The sequence below is a fragment of the Thamnophis sirtalis genome, unplaced genomic scaffold (assembly GCF_051295495.1).
Source record: "Thamnophis sirtalis isolate CommonGarterSnake01/CBP01778 unplaced genomic scaffold, rThaSir2_p1.2 scaffold_7, whole genome shotgun sequence".
Classification (NCBI taxonomy): domain Eukaryota; kingdom Metazoa; phylum Chordata; class Lepidosauria; order Squamata; family Natricidae; genus Thamnophis; species Thamnophis sirtalis.
Window position 1 is genome coordinate 211,397 of NW_028261387.1, and position 24,218 is coordinate 235,614.

Genomic DNA, 24,218 nt, shown 5'->3' on the forward strand with positions numbered 1-24,218 from the left:
TTTTTTTCCAAACTTACCATAATTTTTCAAATACAATTTCTAAGTGTATTTAACCAACAGTGGAACATTTAGAAATCATACAAATTGATTTCCTAATCTGTCCATATGGCTTCATTATGGTATAATTACTCTTACACCATGGAAAATCCATCTCTCTCTCTCTCAACCACCTGCATTTTTGGGATGAAGAGTCTTATCAGCAAGATGTTCTTCCAACTCAATGGAATCTCTCTCTAATGTGGGATTTGGTGGGTTCTTCTATCAGTTTCCTTAAAGTAGCTGACCAGTCAAAATTCTGGCAATGTGTTTATTATTAGCCAAAGTAGCTGTAGAGGATATAAAGGGTGGCCTTGAGAAGCAGAGGGAAGCCGTGTTACCAGGGCAACTGTCAAAGCAAGGTGGCTTTGGCCCATGCCAAAAAAGTGGCTTCCAAACATTTCTCAGACAGCTTCCCCTCTCTCTCACGTGAAAATAAGATGGGAAGGAGGGGAAACACATTCAGCACATCTGCAAGGTTCTTTATTCTAATAAAAGTCATCTTAAGCAAGAGAGTTTCCAGGTCTTCGTCTGATCTTACAGGGCGGCACAGCTTCAGTGCAAGTCTTCAGTGCAAGTATCTCCAACCTAGGCAAGACACAACTGCACTACACACTTCCTTGTATGTTTCTCTAATGTAGCTTTAACTCTGCCAAATAATTTATGCAGCACATTCCTGATATAATGCTTTAAGCAATCTGACATATAACTAGTGGTGCCCTTTTGACCCAGAGCACACAGAGGAAATTGCATGTGAAAAAGTCCCGTATTGTGTAAACAGCCACACAGTTCCTTTCTCTTGGCAGGAGACTAAGAAGAAGTTTAGCCCAGTGGGAGAAGTTTACTTCCCACAGTGAACATTTTTTCGTTTGTTAACCCAGTGCAGCCTTGACCCAAGGACCTACTGATAAGCCTCTAGTGTTAGGGTCCACCTGTAGGGCAACTAAGCCTGAATGACAGCCTATCAATCTCCACTTCATTGTTACTCTACTACCTAGTGCAGCTAATCACCAAATATAGCTCTGGATTCTCCCCAGCCTGTGGATCTCCCAAGACTCAAGTCAAAGACGAGGGGTCCGTTTACATTACAGTGTCTATGTCCAAAAACCAAGACTGAAAGAAACAGCAGGGAGGGCGGGAGGGAGGGAAGGAAATGTTAGCCAAATTCAGCTGAATCCCAATTGATTTCTGTCCCACCTGCCCATTCATTTCAATTGTAATATTCTATACAGCTCCTTCCACCACTTCCCACACACAAAAATGCCCTGGGCAGAAATTCCATGTAAAGTCACAAGGACGCTTATAAAATTACCTCCGAGAATTGCCCACCTAACATTTTAATTTGCTTTTATTATTTGAAGTGGAAGGAAGAATGGGGAAAAAAATATTCCAACAAAGACACAAGCCGTGTAATCCTAGAGGATTTCAGTATCAACTCCATCTATACAAACGTACAAACTGTGAAGCCGGAGCCCCAACCCACCTTGTCTAGAATCTGAATGGAACGAACGGTGGTCCCAGAGCCCTCCAAACCCCTCCATACAACGAACAACTCATGAATCACTTTAGCACTGGAGGAAAAATGTGGGCACGGAGAGGGATGCCAATTAATTGTTCGTTTGGCATCATTAACATGCATGGCGCTTTACCAAACAGGGACAGCTGTGAAAGGAGAAATAGTAACAAAGCATGAACAAGAAGAAGAGGACAAGGGAACGGGGTTTTCTCTTTGCAAATCTCTATCCATGTGTTCATATAATCCTTCGGGAAACTTACAAAATGCACCACTGCTGTCAGTGACACACTTGCGACTTACCATTTATCAACGTTGGACATGACTCTATAGCTGAGCTATCTGCTTCCCAAAGGATTACAATGTTAGGAAGTATTTAATGAAGAAAAATTTCCTATCAGTGAGGCTGACAGTTTCTATGGCAATGTTACCATTTTTTCCCCTAAAAGCAATCATGTTTCTATGAAAATATATACACAGCAGCCATCCACATAAATGACAATATCACCACAAAAGCAAAAAGTTGTTTCCTAATTGGCTTAGCCTTTTGCAATTCATATCCATGAACAATCTTTCATTCTCAACTTAAATTGCAATTTGCTTTCAGCTTTATACAATTTCCACCACTCTTTAGTTTTTGATTGTAGCACCATATTGTTACATTATAAACCCTCCTAGATATTTCAAGCAAGATGATAAACATTTCCATAAATACAATACCAATAATTCAAGGAGGCAATAGGCCTGCTGGTGCTCTTTTTGGTAAATGCTTCTGAGCCTCTACAATTCAATAATCGCATGCTCTTCAACTAAGAAAACATGTTACATTTTCCATGCTTCTCTAATTCTGTTCTCAGTTTTTGACAACCAAGAACCACAAGAGTTCTTCTTCAAAAGCCAGGAGTGAATACATAAACTTCCACACAAACTTTCATTTAGGGCTGTTTAGCAGCATGTTGTTAATTGCTAAGGTGGAGTATCAGGTTCTATACTTTATGAAAGAGTCCTTTCATCTCTCCAAATTTCTATGTGGTGATCAGAAATATTAAAGCCAAGACAGAACAGAATTCCCAAATCTCATTTTGTTGGACTTTTATTAGTCAAAGTAAAAGCCCAAAACATGTGTAGAAATAATTTTAAATTTTTGAGAGTCTCAGCATGTTACAGAACCAAGAGATTTGCAAATGCATTTTGGGAAGTACATAAAAACCTGGCATTTTCAGCTAAAACAAATCACACACCTAATTTAGTGAAATAATAACATAGAAAGCTGCTGGCACCTGGATGTCCAACTAGATGGATTCACAATTTTATTGTTCTAACCACAGATCATAACAATTAACATACTATAAAATAACAGTAGAATAGTAAGATTATAAAATAAAACAATAAAAAGAGTATTATATAGAAGGTCAAAACAAGACATACCCAGTACTGCAACTACAAATGTAAGCATTTCTTTCCAAATAACAGTAAAATGAAAGTCACAACCCAGTGACTTCATAGTTGGAAGAATTGTCTGCAAGAAGGTAATTCAAGCTCTTGAGTTCACCTGCCATCAATTATTTGACCATAATCAGATTATAAATGGAGCAATGGAAGACATAATTATAAATTAAATAATTAATAACAGGGAGGGAGAGGGCATTTATAACATTTTCTTTTAAGATGTGCATTGGCAACAGACCAAGGGATGTGAAAGCCCTTTTCAATAAAGAACTACTAATATTAACCAGGTGAAGTTTCTATATTGTTTATAGTGATGGTACCAAGATAAACTTTGGATTATTGAACTGCAGCGGCATCTTTATTGCTATCCCTTTCAAAACACTTATCTCTTAACATTTTTTTCCATTCCAAGATGTTTTCCTAAAGATGGTGAGGAATACAGTGATGAGTGACAAAATTCATTGGTTCCCAATTGTGTAATAGAGAAAACAGTTTTTGGCAAGGTGGGATTCTTGAAGGTTCTTTTAATGCCTAACAATGCAAAATGTATTTTAGTGGGTACAGAAGGCAACCCCCATCCTTCAAGAAGCAGCTCCTGAGGAGGCCCATCGTCCTTGTGAAGTTTTAACCGTAGTGTGTGGAAGTCGTGATCTGGGAATCACGTATCACTAATCCCCCAATAAATAGTTTTACATATCATGCCAAGCCAAGCCAAACCAAAGCTCGTTATAACGAAGCATATAAAACGTATTCTTAGGGACATTTACTGAGATCAGATTTTTCTCACCTGATTTGTTCATAAGCGTTTATTAGAAAAACAATAACTGTAGTTGCATTTTGTCTGAAATAAGATTCTCAGAGAAGTACAATCATCACAAGACTTTCCAAATGAATGTAAGTTAGTTCAAAATTATGTTTAATTAAGTTTCATATGAATAATGGAAAACTTGACCAAACTGTACACGTCTCCTTTATATAACTTGGATTTTTGTAAAGGATGTGAGGTACTAATTGAAAGCACCTAATAAGTGCATGATAATGTGTCTCTAACAGTTATATACCTCAATTTAAACAGGATGATCAATAAATACTCCTTAAATTAATGTTGTTTTTATACTATTCTCATTTCCCATATTCACTTTTAATGATTCAGCCAGAATCATTTGTGCCTTTTTTGTAATTCAAGTGGCTTGGTCACCATAAAACATCAAAATTGAAAGGGGGAAAAAAAAACACTAAGTGGTCTCCCTTAAGAGTTTTTCCATTTAATAGAAATTTGCCTTTTATCACCTCGACTCCTATTTCAATATACAAAAGGAAATGATGAACCTTCTGTAGTTATATATATATATATATCTCATCTACTCCTCTTCATCAGAAAACTCAATGTCTGATATAGTATCCCTCTGGTTCACAAAGCTAACCTTAGCCATGCTTAACCATCTTACTAATAAACCACCATGTAATGTATGAACTCAGTGAGTAACACAAGGAGAATCAAAAATTTACCTGGATTTAGTATGAACTATACTAAATGTACCAGAATTCTTGAAAGAATGACCGTCAGATTATCTTAACTGGAGACATAAAAAAAAAATTGAGGGTTCATAGACCTATCTGTTATGGTCATGTAACCAGTTGGTGCTTTTTTAAATATGGTATTTATATTCATGGGAAAATCTTTAAATGTTAAAGAGGTTAATGTGATTTTGAATTACATTAGCCACCCAGAATCACACTATTGGGGAGATAGGCAAATACATAAATTTAATAAAAATAAAATAAATATACTAAGATTTGCAATCTGATTACAGATAGTTGTATTGTGCATAGAGGTCATTAAAGGAATCACATCAAGAAATCAGAAAAACAATATTACAGAAATAATGTTTTTTGAAACACGTAACTTATGTGTTTTGGAAAAAGCAATATTCTTTACTAATCAAAGGATGAAGCAACCTGTACTATTTTAGCAGATACTGTAATAATATTTTGTATTTGATTATACTATGGTACCATATGGTATATATTAGTTATCCAGTCACTAGTAATCAATTAATGGTAATTATTATTTTTAGCTCATTGGATTTTTTTCTCCTTTTCATTTTTTTTTGTTTCTAACAGTTTTTAAAGTTAGGTTTTTATATTTCACATTTTTTCTACATTTAAATAATTAAAAAAAATGGTTATCAGAATTTTGTAGAAAATAAATTATTCGCTGCTCAAAGCTCAGATGTATAAAATTGCCCAGAGGCCACATCCAATTTCAAAGCAAGGAAGTAAACTGGAACTAGCCACACTTACTAAAGGGGTGGAGGAAGTCAACACAGTAAATATATTAATTTGGATACCTGATCATTGACATGGGGCACTGTGTGTCCTCCAGCACACAGAGGAGAGGCAACGGTGGTGTTCATGAAGATATTATGAGGAATATAACAGGAAGGACCATGTTGCAGGGGTTCTTTGTGTTGCTCAAACATCAGATAATCTTGAGATGTCACAGAATCATCCATTCAGCTTTGTAATTTGTTTTGAATGCCCTGGCAGATATATTATCTAGTAATGTGCAATAATCAACGCAATCGGGGGGGGGGGGGGGGAAAGGTCTGACCTAATTGTGATTCTCCTCAAGTCAAGTGCTAAGGAAGGCCAGAAGATCCACCTCTCAATGTTATCTACCTGTCACTACTATATTGATATACTATGGATGGTATCATATGGGCTACACTATCAATTCTCTAGGAGATCCAATTCTTTACACGCTTACACTTAATGCAATAAGCATTATATCTAATAAACATGGGCATGGATATTTTATATCATATGGTAATGTACGCCTGTGTTAAAATACATTCTAAATAATATAAAAGGTTTAAATCTAGCAGCACAATGAGAAAATGTAAGACGGTTCTTTACCTTTTCCACTGGAATCAAAAAGGAATCATTTTTATTTCAAGGAAAATGCATTAAACTGCACATACATTGTAGCTCCCGCTTTCACCAGTAACAGAGATTCAGCCATAAGCACAGAATTTTAGCCTATCTAATTAATACAAAAAAGCAAAATGGAATAAAGTATTTGGTGGACATTATTTAGCTCCAACGGGTCCAATGGTCCAAGTGATTCGTCAGGGAAGACCTGATGCTTCAGCAATGAGAAAGCTAAGCAGACGTGTGATTTTCCCATACTTATTTCAAGCCCCTGGTTGGGAGACTGGCAGAGGATAAGGAAAGGATGCAAATGCGTTTAAGAGATGCTTCTAAAACTGACTCTTGGTTTGGTTTTTAGAAATGCCTCACTTATATATAAATGTTCATTATTTTTTTCGGAGAAAGGACAGGTGGTGCCAAGGCAGCATGTGGCCATGCATTTCAGAAAGCCTACAGAGATAGGGGGAGAATCCTTATTAGCAGATTATTCCTTCAAACGGGAAAGTTTACTGATATTGATGTCTTTGCCAAGAGTTAAAGGACCGGTGAACATCAGTCTGGCTTCAGACATTACAGAATGTGGAGAAGTAGGAAAGACCCAAGGGGAAAGTGAGGATGTGCAAGAGGACGTGGCCATTGGATAAATAAAAAAAATCAAGAGAAGGAGAAGAAGAAGAGAGCTAATAACTCTTCACAGAAACCAGTCTAACAATTCCATACGTGCATACATGCGCCATAGGCAAAATCATACTTGTTCAAGTGTATTCATGCAATATCCTTATATGCACATGGATACCCACAGCAAATATATGAATTGGCAACAGATAGAAAAGATGTAGAAGAAGCAGCATGTGCTTTGTGTACAAAGGGCTGAAGAATAAGGGGACCCATAAAGCTTAGGAAAGAAAGGATCAAAATTCATCCTTAGGCATAAACTGTACGGACATTATGCGAGACATGGGCAAAACCTCCGGTGCCGAGATGCATTTCTCCAGGCGCTCCAGAGTTATATTCTCTCTCCGAAGCCATTGCAAGGGAGAAGAAATGGAAGCCGCGCGTCCCCTCTTTCTAGGAACACCTCAGATTCCAGGCACCCTCCCTCTCCCCCCCCCTCCGCCCCCTCCCGTGCCTTCCTCTGCACAAACGCTCCCCGTCGCCTGCTCACCTCTCGTCGTTCTGCCATCCCTGGTCCCCCAGGAGCAAATCCCGGAACCGGTACCTGGGAGGAAGCGGAGGGACCTCGTTCTCCAGGTCGACCATCCTGAAAGGGAGAGGAGGGTCAGAGCGCTCCTCGCGGGGCTACGGACGGCGGCGGCGGCGGCGGCAGTAAGAGGCGGGACGAACACGGGAGCCCCCAAACGGGGACTTCGCCCGGGAGGAGGGGGCGATGCCACCAGGCGCTTCCCTTTTTCGCGCAAGCCGAGCGAGCAGAATCCGCCGCACCTGCTGGCAAAGTTTCATTTCAAAGCCTCTTTTCCTCCCCCCCCCCAGCCGCCCCCTCCCCCTTCCTTATCTTGGCAACCGAGATCGCAGCGGGAGGAGGGGGAGGGAGGGAGGGAGGGAGGGGGCGCGCGCGCGCACCGCAGCCAACCGGCCAGCGCCTCCAGGTGCGCGCGCGGCTCCCTCCGCCTGCCGGGATGGGCAAGAGAGGCTCGGCCGCCGCCGCCGCCGTCCTCGCGGGCCGCCCTTCCCCGGCCATGCAAAGGCCGTTTGGAGCTGCCGCTGAGAGCCCGGCCAGTCGGGATTGGCCCTCGGGAGCCTGGATGCGGTGACGCACCGGGAACCTCGCCGCCTCCGCCAATGGCCCTTCCCTGCCTGGCGAAGGTTCGGCGGCTGGAAGAGGGTCCTTCGCTCCTTCGCTCCCAGGCCAGAGAGAGGGGCGCGGCTGGGCGGACGGAGGGAACCCCGGGGTGGGTGTCGAGTGACGGGCGCAGCCCGCCTTGCAAGGTGGCCCCCTTGAGCGGCAGCAGCAGCAGCAGCGGCGGCGCCTGTGAGGGAACCCGCCCTGAGCTTCCAGCGCCGAGGAAAGGCAGGTGGGGTCGCCTTCCAGAAACGCCAGCAGCGAGGAGCGTTTCCCCCCTTCCTGCCTTCTGCCCGGAGACGGCGGGAGGGGCGCGCGCCCTTCTCCCGGAGAGCCCCTCGGGAGTCCCGGTCCATCCCAGGCGCGTCGCCTTCCCCGACTCAGCGGGCGAGGAAAGGGGGCGCCAGGCAAGGCGGAGCAATGTTTCCCCCTGCGGCTCTCTTGGCCGAAGTTTCCGCATCACCTAAGCCGCTCATAGACGGAAGGCTCGGCCGCTTTCAGCAGCCCGCTTCACCCGCGTTTAGCTCGGACCACGGTTAACTTCCAAGTTTCTGCATTTGCATCACTCACACACACACACACACACACACACACACACAGAGACAGACACAAACACACACACCCCGACCAACCTCCGCAGGCTGAAAAGGTCCCATTTAGCTCCGTCCACGTCCGGATGCTAATCTGCCTCACACACACACAGACAGACATCCTCTAGGAAAGCCTTCCCCACCTTGTCGCACACACAAACACAATATATGTATATGTATATATAAAGGCACATTACGAGTGTGTGTGTGTGTGTGTACCTATATCTGTTCGTGTCACGTGAACGCGCGCGCATTTCCCCCACCGCCCCTCCTCGATGGCCGCGTTGGCTCCTTTCCTCTCCCAGACACCCACACGCGCCCCTTCCCCATCGCTCCGGCTCAATGGCCACAGCGGCCTAAGACGGCGGAAGCTGCGCAGGGCACACCTGGGCGGCAGCCCTTTGGGAAAGGCGCCTGTAGGCGGAGCGGAGCAAAGATTCAGCAGCCAAGATTGGGCTCCCGGCGGCTCTTCTGCCAGGGGAGGCTCTCGGGGGCCGCCCAAAGCCCTCGAGGGGGCAAACGGGGGCAGTGGCTGCACGGCGCAGGGAGGCCCCGCGGCTGCTGCTTTGTTATTTTTAAACCGTTGGAAGAAACGTCCTTCTGGGCTCGGCTCCAAGTGGGGGAAAAGACCCCGGAGACCCGGAGGCTGCTTGGAAAGATGGTTTTAATGGTGGACAGGACCACGTGGCTGGAGTTCCTGAACAGAAAAGGTGGGATCACGTGATTCGGCGTTGGTGGAGAAGAGAAGCTGAAAGTCCCTGGTTTTATGTCCTCTCTGGCCTTTGATCTTGAGCTTGCATTCTGATTGGTTGCCAGACTCCCACGAGGCCAATGCAGGGGCAGCTCTCTAGGCTGCGATTTGAATCCAGGTTTGGTTGAGTCTTAAGATGCCATGTGGGGAGTTGGGTAAAGGGCCAATATTATCATGTCTTAATCCCATTACTCTGGGGCTGAAGGGGAGAACTCTTTATTATGTAAAGTGGACAACGGGGGATGGGCAGGAAGCTGCAGGAAGCTATTCTGTCTTTTAAAGCATGTTTCTTCCTTTTCACATCCAGAGAAATATTCTGCCTTTTCAATATTTCTGGGAGAGGGCTGGGTTATAACTTCCTACAATACTTTATTATTTACTATGGTAAATATGTGGCTCATTTCTAATCGTTTTGGAAAGTACAGACTTTACAACCTACACTTGACTCTGCGCCCTTCATAGCAATTTGAAATGGAACCGTTTTCTTAGTTCCTCCAATCCTAATTGTTTCGAAGAGGAAAAATGTTGTATTCAGATTTGTTATTTGGGTGGATTTAGTGGAAGAAACGTCCGTCTGGGTTCAGTTCCAAGTAGGGAGAAAGACGGTGGAAACCTGGAGGCTATTTGGAAAGGCAGCTTAATGGTGGACAGGACCACGTGCCTTGATGTCCTGGGCAAAATGAGCACATGGGGGGGGGAGAGATTTATACCTTTTCTTGCCCCCCCCCCACCTTGGAGCTTCCTGTCCCTGTGTAAGAAACGTATTCTGGTTGGTTGTCAGACTCCGGTGGGGCCAGGCAGGGGTAACTGTAGGTTACCTTGAGTCCCAGGCTTGGTTGTATCTTGCTGAGTGATGCAGTCTCCCCAGGTGCCCTGTGGCGAGTTCTGTTCAGGTGGAGGGCTAACCCTATCATGTCCCGGGGCCTCTGTCCTAATCCCATCAACCTGGAGCTGAAGGGAGAGGAGGGCAGCAGCTGCTTTGTCTTTAAAACATGTTTCTCCTTTTTTCAATCCAGGGAAATATTTTAATAGTTTCTAAAATATTTCATTCTTCTAGGAGGGGGGGGGTGGATGCTGACCTCCTTCAGAGACACCCTCCTCTCGAGTAATGTCCGTTCTTATTACACTAATATTGATCTTGGTTCTTTGTGATAATTTCCATAAATTTGTGTAGGAAACCATTTTTGTTTTTAATCGTGTGCTTTAAGGATTGTAAAATGCTTAGAGTCATATATGAGGGTAGCATCCATATAATCCTACAAATAAATAACTACATCACTTTGATGCTATGAATTGTCACTGTATTCTTATAATAAGAAGTGCATTTTGGTGCTTTGCAAAGTATTTCTCTTCCGTGGTCATCTGGTAACAAAGCCCTCAGAATTCATGTGGTTACTGAGTGGCTGAGATTTTAGGAAGCATTGATATCAGAACTTTCATTGAACTTGTAGTGGAAAAAGGTTGAGGTATAATTTTGCAGCTATTTCCCAACCTCTTTCACTTCCCCATGTAATCAGGCATGACAGGACCGAGGAAGAAAAAACAGGAAGCGTACCTTTTTTTGGTTAAACTGATGCTTGCACATTTTCGAAGCAGCTGGACTATGTATGCCTGCCATATTAAGCAATACAATACAATATACAATAGCCGAGTTGGAAGGGACCTTGGAGGTCTTCTAGTCCAACCGCCTGCCTAGGCAGGAAACCCTCTATCCGGGATAGCAAATTGATGGCCCACGTGCCACAGGTGGCACACGGAGCCATTTGTCAGGGCACGCCAGGTATTGCCATGTCAGCTGGCCAGCGCGCATGTGTGCTCTGGCCATCTGAGTTCAGCCTTTTTTTAAGGCCATTTTCCACCCTCCCCAGACTCCAGAGGCTTCCTGGGGAGGGCGAAAGGAGCCTCCCTCCCCCTGAGGCCCTCCGGAGGACTAAAGAGGACCCTACGAGCAAACCGGAAGTCAAATTACAAACTAGAGGGCCTCCAGGGGGGGCAGGGGGGGGAGGCTGTTTTCGCCCTCCCCAGGCTCCTATAAAGCCTCTGGAGCCTCTGGGGAGGGTGAAAAAAATGCATGCAAAAAATGGGGGAGAGGGCCTCTCATGCACACATATGCACCCTGGGGGGGGTGTCGCGTGTTCCATTATGGGTGCGGCACACCCACGCACAACCCCCCCCCCCTGCGCTCCACCTCACCTTATGACATGCAAGCCAAAAGAGGTCTGCATTCACAACCTCTGGAGGCAAGTTTAATTGATTAATTGTTCTAACAGGAAATTTCTCCTCAGTTCTAAGTTGCTTCTCTCCTTGATTAGTTTTCACCCATTGCTTCTTCTCCTACCCTCAGGTGCCTTGGAGAATAGCTTGACTCCCTCTTTTTTGTGGCAACCCCTGAGATATTGGAAGTCTGCTATCCTGTCTCCCCTGGTCCTTCTTTTCATTAAACTAGCCATGCCCAGTTCCTGCAACTGTTCTTCATATGTTTTAGCCTCAGGTCCCCTAATCTTCTTTCTTGCTCTTCTCTGCACTCTTTCTAGAGTCTCCACATCTTTTCTACATCGTGGTGACCAAAACTGAATGCAGATATTCCAAGTGTGGCCTTTCCAAGGCCTTATAAAGTGGTATTAACCCTTCACATGATCTTGAGTCTCTCCCTCTGTTTAAGTAGCCTAGAACTGTGTTGGCTTTTTTGGCAGCTGCTGCCCACGGCTGGCTCCTATTTAAATGGTTCTCCACTAGGACTCCAAGATCCCTTTCACAGTTAGTACTGTTGAGCAAGGTTCCACCTATGCTGTACCTGTGCCTTTTGTTTTTCTTGCCTAAATGTAGAACCTGACTCTTTTCACCATTGAATCTCATTTTATTAGATAGTGCCCAATGTTCAAGTTTGTCAAGATCCTTCTGTATCTTCAGCCTTAAGTCTTCTGGAGTGTTGGCTATTCCTGCCAGCTGGGTGTCATCTGCAAATTTGATGAGTTCCCCATTTATCCCCTCGTCCAAATCATTGATGAAGATGTTGAAGAGTCCTGTGCCCAAAAGAGAGCCTTGGAGAGGCTCTGTTTTAGTTGGAGTTGATCATTCTAGTGTTAATCCATATAAAATCAGCCCACCTTTAATATGATTCAGTATCTTGTTAATGCTGTTTTAACTTTGTCCAGATTGTTAGGACCAGTTGGGTCTGCTTCCATAAGAACATAGTTTCTCGGCTGCTGCTTAGATAGCACCTGAGATAGAAAACATATTTCCCCAACTCAGACTGCTTTAGAATTGTGCCCATCTACTGACCGAACTAGGATTGGATTTATTTTTCTTTAAAGCTTTAAGTTTGTAAAATTCCAGAACTAGTTTGGTGTCCTGCCCCCCCCCCCTCCGGCCTGTGAATGAACCAGAACACAGGCTTGGCTGTTTGCCACTGTTTAATTTACTGAGGTAACGAATCCTTTGGCTGAGGGCCCAGGCAACTCGCCTTCAATAGAGTATCTCTGCAGCAACCCAGATAGTTCAAACGAAGCAACGCAGATAGTCCAAACAGACAGACACGGCTAGAATACAGAGATAAGATTTTCTTAACTACTAATTCGAACGGTTGTTTCCTGCAAATGTCCCCTCCCAACGCCTCTCCTATAATCTCTCTTGGGAGGGGCCAATCCTCAACCACCTGTGCTTAATCATCTTCTGTGAGTCTGCCTACGGAGTTGTTTCTCAGCCATTCCCAATCGAGCATCAGGGACAAACTGCCTTTGATCCTCCCCACTGAGGCTCCATGCCTCAGGCGCCTCCTGGTGGCCTCTCTGGTCCCTGCTCTGAGTCTGAACCCTGCCCAGGGTCCTCCGCATATGGTCCTCCATATGAGGGCAGACTCATATGGTTCCTCGCCATCCAAGTCCATCAGCAGCTCAACCGGATCCTGCTGGGCCACAACAGTTTGGTATAGTAGTGAAGGTTAGAAACCAGGGGTACTAGTCCTGCCTGAGGCACAAAGCCAGCTGGGTGATTTGGGTGCCAGTCACTTTCCACCCTAGGAAGGCGGCAGTGGGAAGCCTCTTGCAAAATACTGCCAAGAAAACTGCAGTAACTAATCCAGGAATCCAGGAGACAGAACCAAAAAATAAACGTTATGCTGTAGGCTCACATTAAAAACTAATAGGAAAACAAAACTGGCAAGAAAGGAGGATTCGGGGCTCCATAGTGGAGCTACAAAGTCTATATTCCCTTGTTAAATGCCAGATTTTTGAGATGTAAAAAAAACACCAAAATAAATCATTTTTTTCCACCTTTAACATACTCTATAGGCTGTATAAGTCAATTGAAAAACTGGAAATGTTTAGTGGGGAAAAATTAAAAGCTACAATAATGTGGCTGCATAACTGTTCACAGCCTCATACATGTAGGTTGTGGCTATATTAAGAATTAATCACATATCAAACTCAGGTTAAGTAGTCAGAACATACCTGCCATCAATTAAAGTAATTCTGATTGAGCCCACACTCAGTTCAGTTGTTCTAGTAACTTTTTTTGTTTTTGACATTTACTCAGTTGCCTCTTACAGCAAATACCGGGGGCTGCAAAGAGTTTACAAAGTGCCAAAGGGATCTCATTCGAAGCTATCGGCCAGAAGAAGGGTATGGGGGGAAAAACCCAAGGCATTGAATATGTCATAGAACATAGTGAAGATCGTCATCAAGGGGAGAAAATATGGCACAATAGCAACATTACCAAGCACTGGACATCCCTCCAAATTTAATGAAAAAACAGGAAGAAAACCGGTCTGAGAGGTTGCCAAGAAGGCTACAGCAACAGGAATTTCCGGTAAGTTCTGGTTGTGCACTACGTGTGACCACAGTCTTCCATCTTCTCCATACTTCTGGGCTGTGGAGTAGGGCTGTGAAAGATGAAAGCATTTTCTTGCAAAGAAAGGCCTCCAAGCCCAGCTATATTTTGTCAAAAACCTATATCAAGTCTGACAGAAGCATGTGGGAATATATGTACTTTGGTCTGATGAAACCAAGGCTGAACTTTTTGGCCGTAATTCCAAAACGTACATTTGGCATAAAAACAACACTGCGTCACCCCAAAATACACCATGCCCACAGTGAAGCATGGTGGTGCTGGAGGAAGCATTGCACTTTGCAGCTGCTTTAGTCAAGGTGGAGGAAGTTATGAAGAGATCCACATATCCATCTGTTTTGGCACAAAACCTTCAGACCTCTGCTAAAATGCGGGAGATGAATTGCACCTTTCCTCCTGACAACGACTCAGAGCATCCCTCCAAATCAACAAAAGAATGGCTTCCCCAGAAGAAGAAGGCCAAGGTTTGGAATGGCCCAGCCAGACCCTGGACCTAAAGCCAACTGGAAATCTCTGGAGTGGCCAGAGGAGAGCTGTGCGCAGGAAATGTTCAGGCAATCTTTCAGATCTGGAGCACTTTGGCAAGAAAGAACGGGCATCCTGATGGGCTCCTACCACAAAAGGCTGAATCCTGTCATAAAACCAAAGGGTGCGTCCTTAAGCAAGGTATTAGTTTAAGGGTCTTTATGCAAACGTATTATTGTACCTTTTTTTGTCGTCCCCTCTAAAAGATTTCAGTTTGTTTTTCTATTTTTCTGTCTTATATGCTATGTTTAAAGTGGTGGAAAATCTGAAGTTATTTATCTTTTTATGTTTCTTTACATCTAAAAAACCTGGCATTTTAACTGTGGTATGTAGACTTTCTATATCGCTGGATGTGGCTCATACTGTACATGATGCCCATTCCTGTCTGGTCACACCCGTGCCAGACTCTTATACTACACTAAACTGGGCTGCTCTCAAAGCTAGACCACAATTACAGTATCCGTTAGTTGTGTGGGAGGCAACTGTCAGCAGGCAAGGAAATCAGTGAAGCTACCAGAGGATGCTAGCAGGGATTCTGCATAAGAGCTTTATTGCCATAAAATTCCCAGAGCAAAACAAATTTAAATTACTGAATATACACCTATACGCCAGTTAAGAGTTCAAAAATTACATGGTTTATAAACCTGAAGAACACGTAGGTATTCCTGAATTTTAACACGTGAATGAAAGACCCATCTCTGATTTTCTCTTCCAGGGAAATTATGGTAAGATTGATTCATTGCTTTCTCAATGATAGTGAATCTGGAATTTTCTGTCTCCATAATTAAACCTGAGATTTTGGTGAACTGTTTGTAATGTTTTGATTTTTTAGCTAACGTTAAACCATTTAGGTTACTGCTTTTACGCATGAAAGTTCATTTGACATTTTACAGACAGGGAAAAAAATAGAAAAATCTTACTGCTTCAGTGCCTTCCTCAGACTATGTGGTCTGCAATAAATGTGAAACACTACAGTTGTTTGTATCACTTCCTTATTCCAGCTTGAAAATATGCCTCATCTATACATTTATAGATTAAGTTTGTATGTGATTAATTTATGATATTTTTTTTAATGTTGAGTGAATTCTGCCAAGGTAAATCCTGCTTAGTTACCCATGGTCCATCTTTAACATTAAAATGTTCTATGTGTGCATGGTATAAAAATTGAAGCATTTTCTATCTTTAAATTGCTGATCAGACACTCATTTTGCAAATTCAGCATGCTGCGGTTTAACCAAATCAGATGGTATCCAAATATCTGAAACAAATCGTTCCGGAATTTTGCTTAAAGGTACAGCTTAGTTCTATAGAAAAAATTAGGCAATATTTTGGATTAAATACCAGATACTTAAAATAATGCATCCTGAATTGGTTGGAAACATACCTGGTTCTTATTGATAAGTTGTACAAATAATCAAAAGAGAGCAATCGGCTAATAATCTAAGGGAACTAGAAATCATACACAAAACTAGTGATAAATTATACAGTGAATGTACAACTGTCCAAAACCCTGATTTTTCAACATTCATTAAAATTCTACCTATAAAAGGTGAGTCCTGCTATTAGAGAGAGGGGGGCAGCTATATCACACAACTGATTTTAATCATCCTGAAGATAGGCAACGGGACCCCCCCCCCCAAAAAAAACCCTCATGTAAAGGAAACTTTTTAAAATGTTAAAACTCTACTAAAGTGATTGGGTCTGCTTGCACCCACAAGAAGACACAGCCACCCTTTCTTCCAAATAACTCAGTTTTGTATCAGTGCTATGAAATGTTCGCCCATAAGGCAATGGCCATTTTTCTTCAGAGCTTCAAACTATAGTAAAGGAATCTGCCCTTTTCAACACTTCTCCCTGTTGTTCTCCCAACCTGGAAAGAATTTTGCAGTTTCACCAATCAACAACTCACGAGAAAATGGTTGTGATCCAAAACTTTTACAGGTGCCTGGCAGGAAAAGACAGGTGGACTGAAGGTGGCTCAAGAATGCCACTGCAGGGAGGTGGGGCTGGATATCGCGATGACACGACATGCAATCAGGGGGCTTCAGGATTGCTCTCGATATCTCTGTTGCTGGACGAAGGAATGGTGATAGAGAAGAGCATGTCCTGCTGATCTCAGGGACATTGCAAAGTCCCTGATCGATCCAGGAGAAAGCTTTTTGCCGGTTACAAGAGAAGCAGTCAAAATGGCTGCAGAAGGTTGGGACAATCCCTTGAAACGGAAGCAGAACAGGAGAGACAGTGTGTCGAAATGCTGAGAAAATTCATTATTAGAGAAGAGAAAACCCAAAACTTAGTTAAAATAAAATTGAAGACAGAAGGAAGTACGCGGCGAATTAACCCTGGTTTAAAACTATCATGTTATCTTTTTCACTTTAATTTTGTTTGTTTTCTATGGATGGACTTTTTTACAAATGCCTCTTACTTTTAAACTGGACTGGTCTTTTTTTTTCGTTTTCCTCTATACTTCTTCCATTTTATGCATTTGTGAATTAAAAGTTTCTTTCCTTGCAAGGCTTGGTCAGATCGTAATCTTTAAACATTTTTATTTCTTCACTTCCGGAGTTCGGAGCTTAGAAAGAGAGGCAAAAACAGAGGGAAAGGATGTAACACTGCCATCTAGAGGCTTGGCAACATCTGATAATACAAAACTATTGGCTTTGTTTACTAAAAGGGTCAGTGGCTATACAGGTGTTTCTTTGAAGGAAAGAGAAAGCTTTGACCTGAAAATTTTTATTGAATTTAAAAATTGAAAATATGTTCTAACATGTGTCATGTGTATTTTCTCCACAATACTTACAACAACATAAAAAATTATTCTTATGATTTTCATTTTTCAGATGCAACATTGCAATTCCTTCTGGTTGCCCAGTGCAATCAAGTCTTACTTGCAACTATCATATCCTACAGCTTTATTAACATTGCCACATTTCATTTGATCTTACCCACCTCCTTTATGCAACTTGCATTCTTGTTATACTTCTTTAGATTGTCCCCCAGCTATGCCCAGAATTTCATTGTTTGGTCTTTGTTAGGTGTTGACTGATTCCCTGCAGTGTCTCCTTGAATGGATGAGTAGAACATTTCTGATTGTTATTATTATTGCCATAAATGCCCTTTGTTTCTAAAAGAATGTTGGGGAAGTCCCATTTTTGTTTGCTTTTAAATAGATCTGCAAAGTTTTGTCAGTCTGAATATTTTATAATCAGCCTCAAAATGATATCAGTACGCCACACCCTGAAAGCTTTGGTAGCTCAATTGTCAATGCTTAGAAGATTTAAAATGATGTATTTCTTTCTCTTCAGATATTTATTAAATATGTGAGTATGTTGCTTTGAATTTGTGTTTCTAATTTGTATAGCCTGTTTTATTTTTATTATTTTTTTCTAGCTGCCTTGAACACTTGCCAGAGTACAAAGGCAGGGTGGAAATCAAATAAATAAATGTCAACCTGTTTTCTGTTTAGTGTCTTTTTAATTGCATTTGTAGACCACCTTGGGTAAAAATCTGTGTTGTAAAAGGCAGCATAAAAGGCTGCAAATCAAAAAGATGGGAGGAAACAAGCAGGGGATAAAAAAATCCATTGGACTTGAAGCTTATCTGAGGATCTAAAATAGTATATTAGACATGTATTGAGTATTGCTTTTAAATATAATTGCCATATCTCTTTAGCTTGCTCTTCAGGCATACATCAAGCCTGCAGCTCAAACTTCAGTTTCATTTACTGTGTTTTTCGGAGTATAAGACGCACCTAAAAAAAGGCTGAAAATCTGGGTGCATCTGCAAAAAATGTAAAATTGGGTTGCTCAATCCACTTAATGACTGGCAGGATTTATGACTGTAATTCTGGGCTCAATTACAGTTATAAGACAAAGACTCCCAGTATTAAAAGCACAGAAGTATTAAATGTCAAGTAAATGTGTTTCTACATTAGTCTGGACTTGCCCAACTTTAGAATCAACTGCAATAACAATGTGTGGTATATAGATAATGAGTGTTTTGGGTGCTTTTTTCTCGTGGACTCTGATATCAGAGTAAATTAGTACGGAAGTCTCGTTCTTCTGGTTCCACCACTGTTCCCTCCAGATCAAACTGCCAATATGGCTGCTGTGGGTTTGGGTGTATATATTATTGTTAGGTGACCAACGTCTTCTGTTACTTAGGATATAAACAAAATGTTTTTCTAAATTGAATTACCAGGATTAAGTCTGAATAAATGACAGAAGGTGTGATGTTTGTCCTAATTGTGTACTTGTGTTTGTTTATAACATTAGCTTAGAGACAGGCAGTGCTTGGCAGCCTATAAATACAACATCTATACTTGGTTCTTGACTGTTTTTGCAGGACCAGAACCAAGATAAATGAACACAAGAGTCTCTCAGATGAGGTAATTGATGAATCTCCCAGACTCAGAACCCTAATTGTTGATAGATCTGCTTGCTATTTTAACTACCCTGGTAGGGATTTAAATAAACGAGCATGATTCAGTTCTGAGTTGTTGTTGAGCAAAGGCGGCATCTGGGATCCCGAGGATGACCTCAGTTAAAGATGGGTGTAACAAAACATCGGAGGCCATAATGGGAAAAACCCTGCTCAGTTTTTGCTCTATTGCAATTTACTGAAGGTCTTTTTCCATGAAGGGAGAAAATGAGCACGTTGAACCTGCAGCCCTGGGAACCAAAGTGAAGAAACCAAAACTACTGGGGAGTTGCTCTGGTAATTGTTTCTCTTGTGGTGCTTGACCAAAGACATATAAGAGCAGGTGTTCTTAGGCTGAGTGATTCTTTGCTGTATGTTTTAGCAATAAGCAAAAGAGATTACAGCTACAGAAGAGAAGGAAGTGGTTCCAAATAAAGATGTCAGCAGTTAAAAGCGCTAAGGAATGAATCTGGTTTATAAATAGTAAAGACTGGATTTGAAAATAAAATAATATATATTAATATTAATTCATCTAGGAATGTTAGCATTTAAGGCTGTGGTAACCACAACGAGGCGTGTGCCAAAATGAATTGATCCTCTAATCGAATGGATCTGTCCAAGGCAGCGTAGCTAAGAACCACAGGACCTCTGGTCAAGTGAGATACAAGGTGTTGCTTTTTACCTTGACCATAATATTCTAAATTTTCCAGAGAAAAGAGAATGATTCTCCAGTGAGATTAAGTTGAACGTGTATATCTACCTTGGAGGTGCCAGTTGTCCCTATTTATGCTGCACAAGTAGTACTCGCATAGCAACCACATTTGCAACATAGTCGCTAAGCAGAAAAATCACATGGGCTGTGATTGTCTTACAATCTTACTTCCCCGTTGGTTATTAAGCACAGCTGCTAAGCAAAAATCCACATGACTGCAACTTATAGTTGGATTTCCGCCTTCCTATTAATTCTGTTTGTTGCAAACCAGTTGTGAAGCACTTAGATGATGATTACCTGACTACAAGATGCTGCAGTGATGGTACCTGTACACACTTGTGAAACACATGGATGCTGATCACCTGGCTGTGCACAGCCGCTGTTGCATTCCGATTCAGTCCTCCCGTGTTTGGTACGGAGCTGATGAGGACTTGATCCCTGAATTTGAGAGAGAGAAAGGTTTACCTTTGCAAAGAGGTTTCTTCTTTGCCCGTATGAAAATATAAATCAAATAATTCATGGAAAGGGGGGGAAAAATCCTTTATTAAAGGATCAAGGGTTTTTTTTGGTAGGGAAACCGATGATGCATATGTTTTTGTATGAAATGTGTTACAAATCAAGTGATCAAATAAAAGACATTGATAATTTTTGAGACCTGAACAATTGAAAGCATAGACTCTACAAAACATTCCACAAGTTTATGTCTGACTTTATTCTTTCCCAGCTGGATTTGTGTATTTCTTAAATCGTGTCAGTATGTTCAAGGACTTTCAGAATGTCTTCTCTGTTGGGTAGTTGCTGAGAAAGCAAATGATCACATACTAAGGAAATGACCTTCTAAAAAGAGAAAAACCACGTGCTTCCTTAAAGTTAAGAAGAGCCCTAAATTGCCGTGTTAAAAAGTGCTAAGGCTTCCTTTTAAAATGCTGACAATGAAGCCTAAAATTTGAGGCAAGGCTGCAACATGCTGCTACAGTTGTAAATGTGAGGATTAATCACAAAATTATTTTGGGACATTGTAACTTTGAACACTTGCTACATCGGGCAGTTGGTAAGGGGGGGAATCCTTGCACAGCTTTAGACAATATATTTTAGTACCAAATTGATTATTTTTTCACTATTTTTAAATTGGCCTTTTAAAATTATATGGCCTTAGTCCATATAAACATAAATCTGCTCCACAGCTGTAGGACTGAAATGTGGGCTACCCAACACCCAATACAACTGTAACGTCAGAAACAGCAGCAAAGCGTTCTGAGGAGAGAGAACTTTCCGGAGCCCTTCAACAGATCCTTCCAAGAAGAATCAATACATGTTACAGAATCAGTGCTTTCAAACTCTCCCGTGTTTTCAAATCTGTTCCTTAAAATAACCCAAACCTCTTACCAAAAAAAAGTTCTATTGATAGAAAATTGGCTGCCGTAGAATGATTTTTAAACTGTGTTGCATTTATTTTTGCACTTAATCTCTCATGAAACTCCCATCAGGTTAGACCTCTAGGGGTCCATAGAACATCTTTAAAAAACCAGATTCTAGAATTCTTGTAAATCCAAATTTTACTAAGTAGCTTGTTTTCAGACGTTTTTACTGAAGAGGTTAATGTGTCTGATAACTATTTTGGATATTATTTATAATTATATTAAAAATGAAAAAAAAAATGCTTTTACTTCCTCTAGAACAATACGTCAACATGGGTGATATATTGGCCACTAAAAATGTACACATTAAGTTAATGGGAAAGTTCTTTCCATTTGCTTAGCTTCTGTCCCTTTGGGTTTTATTTTCTTCCACAGGATAAACATTTGTGTTTGTGTAAGAACTGTAGCCCTTGGAAGAGTCTTATCTAAATTGCCATTAATGAGACAACTAGCAGTTGCAGGGGAACATAAAGGCACATAAGAGCCAAGGTGGCGCAGTGGTTAAATGCAGCACTGCAGGCTACTGCTAGATCAGCAGTTCAGCGGTTCAAATCTCACCGGCTCAGGGTTGACTCAGCCTTCCATCCTTCCGAGGTGGGTAAAATGAGGACCCAGATTGTTGGGGGCAATATGCTGACTCTCTGTAAACCGCTTAGAGAGGCCTGAAAGGCCTATGAAGCGGTATATAAGTCTACTGCTATTACATAAATTATTTACTAAGAGTTGTACACTTCCACAAGGCTCGGCAATTTACCATAGAAATAACAAAGCAGTAGAACAATCGGAAAGAAAAAGCAAACAGTACACATTCTGATAATAAACATTACCTCAGAAATCGATGTCAGCGCTCCCATACAAATCACCAGATAACAATTCACTATGCTAATATAACTGTCTTCCCCAACTGCTTTATGGATCATCATCTTTGTGGCTACCCAACCAAAAACCGTTCCAAAGGAAGTTGGCCATGGTTAAGAAAGCCTGCAAATTTCCCAAGGGCTGGAATTTAAAGTATGCTGCCCCAACCCGACTCTTATCTGGCGGGCAGATTCCACCTGGAACAGACAGTTTTGAAGGAATCCAGGCCCAAAGCCTGAAGGGCTTTATTGGTTACAACCAGCAATTTAGATTTCATCCGAAAGCAAAGTGGCACCAATGCAGCTCTTGCAAGATAATCGATTGTATTTTATACCTCTTGCAACTTCTGAATTGTCTTTAAGGACAGTACAATAACCAATTCCGTTGTATTTATTTTGTACAGTGACAATGAAGACTATACTAATAATTTGTAAAAGCAAATAAAAGTAAACCAAATATAGAACGCAAAATAATAGAGCTGGAAAGGAGCTGGGAGGTCTTCTAATCCAAACCCCTGCTGAAGCAGGAGATCTGATATCATTTCGCAAATGGCTGTCGAGTCTCTTTTTGAAAGCTTCCAGTGATGGAGCACCCTCAACTGTGATAAGGCGAATAAAACACAACTTTAATGAAGTTGTTATGACAAAGGCTTGATCCAAATCATTTCCCCTTTTCAGGCATCCACCATTTCTTAATGTAATGAGATTCTTATCATAACACCTGCATTCTTTTTGTCTAGACACTAATATATTATAAATCCCCTTTGGTTTAGTAAGAACTATAACATTTCTTTGATAATCAGGTCCTATTTTACCTTAAATCCCTGAGTTGATGATGATAGTAGTTCAATATGGGAATGAATCAAACCCTCTTTTTCAAGTCTACATGACGCTCTACTTTTTAATGTAGTCGTGAGAAATTTGAAATCTGCATTACCAGGTTCTGTAGTGGTTCAGTTGTTGAGTTCATGAGGGAGACCTTGGTTCGGATCCCACCCTAAGTGCAGAGCAAAATGGGAGACTTTGGATCAGTTGCTCTCAATCCAATCTATCTTACTCAATTCTGTAGAAAAACATTTACGGGAGATCTTCAAATAGTCTAGGCCTCAGGAAGGGAAAGAGAGATGCCTACCAACACAACTAACACTTTCCTTCAGTTTAAATTAACCAAGCTTGCTAGGCTACCTGAATCCAGGCAAACCGCACTTCATCCTAGCAAATTCTTGTGAAAACACACCATTTTCAAAGCATAGTTTGTTATTTTTCCCATTTCCTCTGATGACTTAATGAGATTGAAAGCTTTTATTTACATATCGGTTTCTATACATATTAGTTTCCCCAAAAGTAGGAATATGTTTAGATTTATCCTGACTGCCCACTCCAGAAGATTGAGAGTCACAGGTGTTGTTATTCAGCCAGTTTCTCTCCGGTTTGGGCGAACCGGTAGTGGCAGATGCGAGAGGCTTCGCCCACCCGCCCTGACATAATGTGCAAGCACTGCGCATGCACAAAAGGCAGTGTGCGTGCACAGACGAGGCACATGCATCTGAAGCAAGCAAGCTGTCAGGCCTGCAGTTACATTCCTTTTAGGATCTTTGGCCTGCCACACTTTCTCTTAATTCATTACGCTGCTTCATCAGTATAGTTGATGGGAGGGGGGAATAGGCAGGAATAGGATTGTGGAATGTATTGTTGTCATTCTTTACTAGAAGCCAAGGTCATCTTTTGTCTCCGCACTTTTACACCTGACCTGAAGCAGCTGGGTATGGATGCCAGCGTGGAAGAAGAAGATTGGACCATGTGATGCATTGTGGGTGTGGGGACAAGATCATGAACTTTTAACTGGGTGGAAATCTGATGTAATTTCCAGATTTGGGATTCCACAGCAATGTGCTAAGATGTCTGCTTTATTAAATTGGAACTTTAAGGATCGTTTTGCCTTGGACTCTGATTTAATTCTACATGACACTTGGAACGCTGACACAAACATGTGAGTGCACTCACATTTGCGATGGGTAGGGAAGGTAAGTGAATCCCACCTCTGTTGAGAGTGGGTGAAAATATATAATTACAATAGATAAAAGCATAACAAAAACACAATAGGAACTCCAGAAACACACTAGCCTCAGGTCTAGGAATGGAGATGGGTTTCCAGAACCCCAAAAGAGCAAACACCGACTCTGAGGAAATGCTGATTCAGGGGTTAGGGGCAGTGACAGAGAAAACACATTTACCACTGTCCCGCACTATAACAAAGTTTAATTAAGCAGATCTAGAACACACACAAATATACTGTCATAAATGACGGGGGGGGGGGGAACCCTCCCAGACAACTGGGTGCAGGAAGAGCTTTATAGGCGAGAATGGG

At 41.9% G+C, this 24,218-nt stretch overlaps 1 protein-coding gene across 4 annotated transcripts in view; it reads right to left on the reverse strand.

Moving 5' to 3' along the window:
* The window catches only part of KCNT2 (potassium sodium-activated channel subfamily T member 2), a 211,238-nt gene extending 202,483 nt beyond the window's left edge, over nucleotides 1-8,755 (reverse strand). For all 4 annotated transcript variants that reach the window (XM_087719176.1, XM_087719175.1, XM_087719174.1 and 1 more), the window contains exons 1-2: nucleotides 8,543-8,755; nucleotides 7,098-7,193 (exon numbers count right to left, since the gene is read on the reverse strand). In XM_087719176.1, the coding sequence (XP_087575302.1) occupies nucleotides 7,098-7,193; nucleotides 8,543-8,577 (131 nt within the window). In that variant the 5' untranslated portion in view covers nucleotides 8,578-8,755. The remainder of the gene's footprint in view (nucleotides 1-7,097; nucleotides 7,194-8,542) is intronic.
* Between the last annotated feature and the right edge of the window lie 15,463 nt (nucleotides 8,756-24,218).